The sequence below is a fragment of the Zosterops lateralis genome (assembly GCF_965231275.1).
Source record: "Zosterops lateralis genome assembly, chromosome: 6".
Lineage (NCBI taxonomy): Eukaryota > Metazoa > Chordata > Aves > Passeriformes > Zosteropidae > Zosterops > Zosterops lateralis.
The window spans coordinates 8,172,933-8,182,128 of NC_139761.1; the positions used below are offsets into that span (position 1 = coordinate 8,172,933).

Sequence of the window (9,196 nt, forward strand, 5' to 3'; positions counted from 1 at the left end):
TCCTGAAGGTGTTTTTATTGAGCTGTGTGGGGCAATCAAGCTGATGAGTAACTGAGGGGGTGTGTGACTTGAGCCATTGTCCCTGCCCTGGCTGTCACCATCTGCCTGACTATGAACTGTATTCACCTGTTGTGCTTTACCATGGAAGGGGAGGTCCCCAAGACCCTCTGTGGTGGGCAGGTGTACAGCAGCTCTCACACTGCCAGGTGTGTTTGAATCAAAGACAAGCTCTGGATGTCAGTTCACAGGTGAGGTCTGGGCAGAGAACCACTGCTGACCCTGAAATCAAGCACTTTTTATCCCCTCTACTCAGCAGTTTGATCAGTGGCACAGAAGAGACCCCTCCTCCTCTGCCAAAGGTGGCAAATGCTCAGAGGCAGTAAAAGACTTGTCACCACCAGCCCCTATAGCAACCACTGTGTTTGTAAGTTAACACCAGCTCAGCCACCCTCTGGATTAGGAACATTTTTATAATATCTAAGCTAAACTTCCCCTGACACCACTTCAGGCCATTCCCTCAGGTCCTGTCACTGGTCTGAGTACCATGCCATCTTCTCCACAAAGCAGTGAGGATTCTTTTCTCCAGTCATTCTGAAGATGGGACAATACTGAACCCAGCATTTTTTTTTAATATGTCTAAGCTGCTCTATGACTTCATATTCATCTACCTTACTTTTGTAGGCTGATCCACATGTGAGATTTTGGGTGCAGGTGATACATGGCATGAGGAATGACAGTGGTTTTAGCATTTATGGTATGATTTTAGAATGGGAACTGACAAAAAGGAGATGGATAATTTTATGTCCAGGGACAGAATTTCAGATCCCCCTTGAGAGAGCTTCCACACACCCTCCAGAATCCAGTCCAACCCTCAGAGGTGGAGGGATGTGACCCTCTCTTTCTCCCTTTGTGTTAGAGGAGGCACCTTTCAAACATCCCCAATCCCACTTGCTCCACTGGCATGTCAAGTTGGCACTTATGGGACCATAACCTTTACTGACACATTTTTAAGTGATGCAATGCTAACTTTCCACCTTGTCTTCTGATTCACAGGAAATATCAGCTGAAGAAAGAATAATGGAACATTGTCTAAACAAAACTTGTAACTCCACTTGCACAGAAATTCCCTATGAACAGAGTAAGAGACTTCTGGTTGCTGTTTACAGCATCGTTTGTGCTATAGGCCTTCCAGCAAATTGCTTAACTTCTCTGCTTACATTTGTACAAATCCAAAGGAATAACGTAATCGCCATCTACATTTTCAGTTTATCATTGTGTGATTTCATGTATTTAAGTACCTTGCCTCTCTGGATTATCTATGTGCAAAACGGGCATAAGTGGACCATGGATAAAATTTATTGCAAAATAACAGGATTCATCTTTTTCTGCAATATCTACATCAGCATTCTGCTTTTGTGCTGCATCTCTGTGGATCGTTACCTTGCACTGGTGTATGCTCTGGAATCAAGGGGGAGAAGAGAACGGAAACCAGCTATCATAATAGTCTGTGTTCTCTTTGCTGTGGTTGCAGGAGTCCACATACCAGTATTTTTCATGGAAGATAACCAAAACTGTACACAAACCTGCTTTGAGACAGTGCCTCTTACCGTATTACTGGCTTCTTTCAGCTTTGCTAGATTCCTAGTTGGATTTGCCATACCCTTCACAATCCTAATTTTTACAAACTACAAAATTTTCCAAAATATAAAAAGAAGCGACATCTTGACTTGTCGCCAGAAAACCAAAGTGAAGTATGTGGCTATTGCCATTATTGTTATTTTCTTGATCTGCTTTGCTCCATACCATGTGGTGCTCGTAATAAGAGCCATATACTTTCTACTTCATCAGGACTGCCCATGTCCATTTGAAAATAAGATATATCCAGTTTTTACCGTGTTTCTGTGTTTAGGCACTGCAAATGGTGTTGCCGATCCAATCATCTATGTTTTGGCCAGTGAAAACATCAGAGAAGACTGTTATAGGAGCCTGAGAAGATTGAGATGGAACTCATCCAAGCTAAATTCATCCATTGATCCCAATACTGAGAGCAGAAAATTGGAAATTCCTCTGAAAGAATCAGAGGAAAGGGGCCAAAAAGAAGAAAACAAAGAAATAAAAGATTCATCTGACTAAGAAGTTCCCAATGCCAGCTGCAGGACACAAGTTTTTATGTGCTGACATCCTATTGCATGTCCTGCATGGGCCGTTAACTCCTTGAGGACACTGTAGGAGCAATAATTCCCATTTCTGTTTGTCTCCTGCACTAAACTTTGCCCGTCAGTACCATTGGTGAAAATATATGCTTTGCTAAGGACATGTGGAATAAACTAAGTAATTTACTTTGATTCAAAGTGGGATCTTAAAAGCTTACCTTTTTGGACTGACTCTTTTTTCCATATGAAATAAAACCAGTTTTATCTTCTGAGCAAAATGAAAAACCAGCACTGCTGAGGACAACAATGTACTATTCTTATGGCTGAGAATTTTGCTTCTTGAGGTTAATGTTCAGGTTCTCACACATGTGCTCTGCTGTTAACGTTTGTGGTTAACTAGTGGAAAATATTAAAAATGAATAAGTCTTTCAACAAGAGCCTTGAACATTTTCCTCGTACTCCAGTATGTGACTTCAGGTACATCACACTTTCCAGGAGAATTAGAGGGCAAAAGTGGCCTGATAACACAGACCAACAGTACTGCTGCTGCTGCATTAGTCAAGATACTGCACTGCCCTGAAGTCCTTAAAATGTACAATTCTAATGTTTTATAGTTTACAATTAGTAAATTTTACTTGTTTTGCAGTCAGATCTAGAATGCACTGAAATATACAGAAAATGTATACTTTTCCAAGGAGAGTCAGGGACTGCTTTTATGCCATCTCCAAATGTGTGTTGAACTCGTGTTTCTTTTCTGACTAAGCTAACCCTTCCCTTTTGTTATTGATCCCACTTTTACTGTGTAGGAGTGTGTAGAAGATATGGGTAGGCTCACAGATTGTATGGAAGGCTGGCACTCTGGAGAGCACAGCCCTTCCTTCCCACAGCTGGGAACTCCCTCAAATATGCTGGGGCAAATTTCATTGTTGTTGCTGCCACTTCTCTTATGAATAACTTATTGATAGCAATTCCTTGTGTCTTCAAACAGGAATTTAAAAAATAAGAATGATATAAGTCTGACAATGTTTATCTAAACAACTTCTAAATATTTTTATGTGATTCAACAGACAGATCAGGAATCAGTTTGAGTATGAGTTTGTATAGTGTTTCATAGCATCATTCCATTTATTCTGTGGTGTTGTATTTTTGTGACATGTTGAAACTGTTATTGATGCTGACATTTCTGCATTGAATTAATATTGACCAGTTTTAATATAAGTACAATACTCTTTATTATCTTAAAATCACTATAGATATTTTTGTGTTTTATTCTTATATATTCTTACTTTTGTACCACTATGCCAAAATTATATATCTTCAATTTATTATATTTATTACATATTTTATTTTTTAATTATTTAATGACTCCTCTGGTATATTTATCTGCGAAATGGTTTTGTCTCAAAAGTAGTCCACATAATACTAAATTGGAGGTTGTTTCTTGGAAAGAAGTGAAATTCTGTTGGGCTAATTAAAAAATTTCAGATTTCTATTTTTATATGCATCTCAGAGATCAAATTCTCTAACGTATCAAGGAGAGACTTAAAAAGTGCTGAATATCTGTAACTTTCCATTGCTAAAGAATTCTCATGACAGCCGCTGCCAGCCAGAGCACTGGTGACTCATCTCAGAAGACACACATGCAAAGTGCTCTGACCTCAGGATTTTCATAGTCTGAAAGCAAACTAATGAATAAAAGCAATGAATTTAGAACAAACTGGAGATACGGGCTTCTGAACTCGTTGACATGGATGTAAATTAGCTATTGACCTCGATGAATTTAAACCTCTCTGATGATTTTTCCTCTGATAAAAAGTGAGTGTGGAGGGAGGGGATTGTCCTGCTGTGCACTGAGCTGGTGCAGCCTCACCTCAAGTCCTGTGTGCAGTTTTAGGAGCCCCAATATAAAAAAGACATTAAGCTACTAGAGAAGGGCCATGAGGATGGTGAAAGCTCTGGAGGGGAGGATATGAGGAGTGTCTGAGGTCACTTGGCCTGTTCAGTCTGTATACTGAGGGGAGACCTCATCATGGTTTACAACTTCCTCATGGTGGGAACGAAGGGAGCAGGCATTGGTCTCTTCTCTCTGGTGACAGTGACAGGACTTGAGGGTTGTCCTGACATTGAATCAGAAGAGACTTAGGTCAGATGTTAGGAAAAGGTTTTTCACCCAGAGGGTGGTTGGGCACAGGAAAAGGCACCCCAGGGAAGTGGCCACAGCCCCAACCCTGACAGACTTCAAGAAGCATTTGGACAATGCTCTCAGGTACACAGTGTGATTCTTAGGTGTCCTATGCAGAGTCAGGAGTTGGACTTGATGATCCTTGTGGGTCCCTTCCAACTCAGGATATTCTACAATTCTGTGAACCAACACTGGAACCCGTGCCATAGATGAAAGGGCCAGCAATTGTCAGGGTCTGATGCAACAGCTGCAGCTCTGCCTTAGTGAAGTTCCATGCTGTTCTAAATTACTATGTCATTATGCATCTTCTCTTCATGAAAATCCTTGGAGTTTCTTTGTTCAGACACACTCTGAAACAAAGGCCTTAGAAGTAACAAAGACTTGTGCAGCCTGATCTAACTTAAAAATTTACCTAGATAATCTCCAGAGGTGCTTTCCAAACAAAAGTGTTCTGTGATAGATTACTGAAGGGGTTAGGGACCTGGTGCCAAGCAATGTATCCACATGGGAAAACTGCAAATGCTGACTTCTTTGGATAAACAGAAAAGCAGCTTTATGGCTGAGTGAGGGCATCAAGAAACACTCCATGTTGTTAAAATATCAGGTAAAGTGACTGTTTCTTGTCTGATAATTCAAGTGCACAATCTATTTTTTGTCAGACAGTATCTGACTGTGCCACTCATGCAAAGGAAAGGTCTCAGCACTGGCGCAAGTGTGAGACACAGCAAAGGGCATTTCTCAGTTCAGAGAAGATCTCACGGGCGGATTGATTGTGTGGGTCTTTCCATGGTTTCCTCCTGCAGAGACACCACCAGTGAGCCCTCAGGGACTGCTTCATGCTGTGAAGAAAGACCAGATCAGCAGTTCTCAAGACAGCCATTTGGATCTGTACCCATTTGGATCTGGCTCCCAACTTCTCCAGCTTAGCCCAAGCTACAAGATGAGTTAGAGATCTGAGTACAGAACTGAACCTAGACTGTCCCTCCCGATTTGGTCTTTAGATGGCCAGGTCTCCACACATAAGGCTCAGAGCAGGTAAGTTGCTCACTAATGTAAGGGGATGGGATTAGAAAATTTAACTCTTTTATACTCACCATTTACTCAGGTATAACTTCCATCATTTGACTAAAAGAAGAGTGGGCTATTATATAAATAAAACATTTTATTTTTACATGTGTCTCAGACATTTATAATATACCTGGGAGATAAGCTCACTGCTGATTATTTTAAGTATGACTATAAAACATGAAGTGAATAATTTCTGGCTATGAACTAGAACTGGCCAGACTAGTTTTTGCCGACAATATATGTGATTTGTTTGCTTATTCATCAATTTTAAGTTATATCTGAAGACTGAAATTTTTTTAAAGTACAGTTTAGGGTAACTCATGTATAAAACTCTATTCCTGACTAAGAAGTGCTTTCATCTTCTGTATTAAATTTTGCTGCAAGAGGATTGCTACAATTTTTGCTACAAAGCTGACAAAACCCCATAGGAATGAACCCAGACTCTCTACGTGTGACAAGTTTCTTCTGCAGTTGGTGACTTTGTGACTGCTCTCACTTACAACCTAATGTCAAATTTCTGCTGGGTAGTGAGTGATGAAATCTAACTCAGAACCAGGCTTTCAGAAACATCCACACAACCAAATGACTTTTCTTAGTGAGGATATTGTAAGTCTACAGCTCACACTGTGGGACACAGGTCTTGTAGGAAACTTCCTCTATACAGTGAAACGATGCCGAAGTTCCCTGACAGTTTGGAATGCCTGTCTTATTTTCAAACCAGTACAAAGTAACAGTAGCAAATAAGAGTGTGGAAACTGTATCAGAGACATGCAATAATTTTTTAAACCTCTGGCATGCAGAGAAGTATACAGGTGCCAGCATCCCCAGAGTTGGATCTCCCAGCATGTCTCCTGCACCCGGGTCTAGAGGATGTAATACCAGTCTTTTCCATCTCTTCCAGCACCTGCTGGAAGTAGGTGGTTTGCGTGGCATCGCTCTCCCTCTCTCCCTGCAAAATGAACCTCTGCACAGGAGAGGGCGCTTCTATTTGCAGCAGGAATCCAGCATGATTTTAAGTGACAAGAATGTGAAGCACAAAAAGAGAAATGTTATCCCAACCTGGACTAATACTAATACCCTGCTAATAGCTGTTAGTAGCTGCCATCATGAGCTGTTGGTAACAGAGGGTAGGGCTCTGAACTCATTATGTCTCATCTGTAATTCAGATCACTGGTAACTACAAGGACTTTACTGTCTTACTCCACCTTGTAAGAAATGCTCAGAGTTAAGGAGCAAACAGCAGCCTTTCAGACAGAAAGCCGGATGAGGAGATATGATAAGACGTGGTAAAAATTTTACAAAACATCACATGATTATTGTCTACAAGGGCAACCTCTCACTGCACCATGAAATGATCCATCCTGTTTGGCAGTGACAGGGTCTGTGCATTTCAGCCCATGATCACAGAGCATCCTCTATGTTCAAAGGTCTGTCTTGAAATATTTTCTTGAGGGCAATGAAGAATCAAAGAGAAGAGAGATACTGTGGGAAAAGGGTGCTGTATGATATACAAAGTCCTGAAAAACCTTATGAACCTTATGTCACAGATGTTCTGAACAAATATGCAAATGTTCATGTTCAGAAAGCTACTTAGAAATGCAGCAGTCTGTATCACAGTTCCCCATCTGTAAAATGTGACATTTCTTCCCTTGAGCATTGTCTAGCTCCTCAGTTCAAAATATAAGCCCTTGAAGGAGATACTAGAAAGCGTGAGCAGGTGTGTCTATGCATATTCAGAGCTTATTGCAATGGAGCAGTGAACAGTGTGGAGGCAAATATAAGGTATTAAAGCACAAATTCTAATTAGTCAGCACTTTCAGGGTCAGATTCAAAGTACTTTATTTGTTTCTATTTATGCTGGGGCATCAGAAAAAAAATATGCAGACTTTCATTTTAACTTTGTGTCTCCTTCTGTTAACATGGGCATTAGACCCTTGGGGATTTTGCTGAGGTTTTCTTCACTGTGATATTCTGGTGTTTGGAGGTGTCTTGTTGTTTTCAAAAGATAAGAGTGATACTGATCTGAGAGTCGATTTCCAGACTGGAAACACTCAGGGCCAAGTACTCAGAAGGCTCGTAGTACCTGTCTGGCTACAGGAGTGAAGACATCAGTAGCACTATTGCACCGCTGTACACAGGAGGCCACCAGCAATAATCTCTAAAATCCCTTTTCTTGAAGATCTATCCATGTGGACTCTGCCTCTCAAGCTCTTCCCTTCCTGACACTATTTTCATGAGTTGGAAAGCACTTTCTTAGCAGCAGTTTCCTGGGATGAGTCTCTGACAGTCTGATACACTTGAGACAACAACACTATTACTTATTGATTTGATTAATTGGGGGCAGGGGAGTGTTGCCTTTCTCAAATACAGTCAAGGAGACGAGGCTCATATGATCCACTACAGATAGTTTTTATTCTTGTGTATTTGACATTTATAGGTGATGAGGCAATGTGTTTGATACAGGACATTTGATAAGGTATAAAAAAATCCTATAATTTTCTGTTTAGCTGCATGTATGGTTTCTAACTGCCTCTAATTCTTTTGTTCAAGTCCTTCATAAAATAAGGCTCTTGGTGGAATGGTGCATCACTGCACTGCTGGCAGGTACAGCTGTGTCCCAAAGCAGACAAATGCACAAGTTTCACACTAAACTCAGGACTGGCTGGAGTGATATGGAAAAGGGAAGAAAAATGTACATTAAATAGCAAGGGAACTCAGGAATATCACTAACTTCTTGCTGTCTTGACTTGTGGGAATGGCCCACCAGCAAAAGTCAGGAGATTCCAGACAGGCCAAGAACAAATTGAAGTTTCATCAGAAACAGGAAGAGGACAAATGAGAATCTTCCTCTGTACACAGTGGTGTGAAGCAGATAGCAAAGTCAGACTGCAAACTGCAAAGTCATAAAGTTTTGATGGGAAACTAAAGGTCAGAGAGCCACTTCAGTTTACATAAAATCAGAATTCAAAGGTGTGTGTGATTTTATAACTCAACATGGGGCTTTCCCTAAGGAGAGGCTGAGTGGACCCTTCTTGCTGTGTTAAAGGATGAGTCATTGCCTTTTCTGACCAGAAATATTCCCCTCTCATGAGAAGGGAGAAGCTGGAAATTATACTAAATACTTCCCTTTTTGTCTTCCTAGCACATTCAGTTTCAGATACTAGAACAAGTTCTGAGTCAAATTCCAAGATAAGAAATAACACTGTACAAGAGAAAAGATTATTTTTTTTTAAACCTCTGGAGATACTGAAACCCATTCCAAATCAATCAATGTGAAATTAAGCCAAAGCCATAAAAATAACCATCCTCCTCCTCCCGTAAGGCTGCGGAAAATTAAATGTGAATCTGAACTTTTTTTGCCAAACCATAGTTTCAGATCATAACTACTTCAACCCTGCAGAATTTGGGGATATTTATTTAATTTAGAAATGTAGTTTGGGCATAATCTTCTATGATGTAGGGCAGTATTTATGTATAACCCTGACCTGTCCATCCTTCAGTATCATGTCTAGTTGAAGAGCATGAAGAAAAGTTTTTATGAAAGCAACACATCATTGAAATATTCAACAGATCAGTCAACTATGAGTTGTGACTCTACTGCTTCTTTTCTGAACCACGTAGAACTTTCATCTCAGAAATAACGCTGAGAGGTTAATTCATCCTCTTCTATACTTCCACCATTTGTTTAGGATAATTTTTTTGTGTGTGTTTTCCAGTGTAATTCAAGTTCTGACCACTTTTAAGTCAGAGGATAATGTTTTTCCAGTAGTTGAATGTAGTCACAAGAGGGCAC

The 9,196-nt window shown here is 40.4% G+C and overlaps 1 protein-coding gene across 1 annotated transcript; it reads left to right on the forward strand.

Moving 5' to 3' along the window:
* The first annotated feature begins 1,058 nt into the window (after nt 1-1,058).
* On the forward strand, nt 1,059-3,451 carry GPR132 (G protein-coupled receptor 132). Its single transcript, XM_083864566.1, has one exon. The coding sequence runs from the start codon at nt 1,078-1,080 to the stop codon at nt 2,131-2,133; it is 1,056 nt and encodes a 351-aa protein (XP_083720692.1). The 5' UTR covers nt 1,059-1,077; the 3' UTR covers nt 2,134-3,451.
* Nucleotides 3,452-9,196: the final 5,745 nt, after the last annotated feature.

What these genes read in the sequence shown, in the direction of transcription:
- GPR132 (XM_083864566.1), top strand. Translation starts at nt 1,078, where the DNA reads ATGGAACATTGTCTAAACAAAACTTGTAACTCCACTTGCACAGAAATT.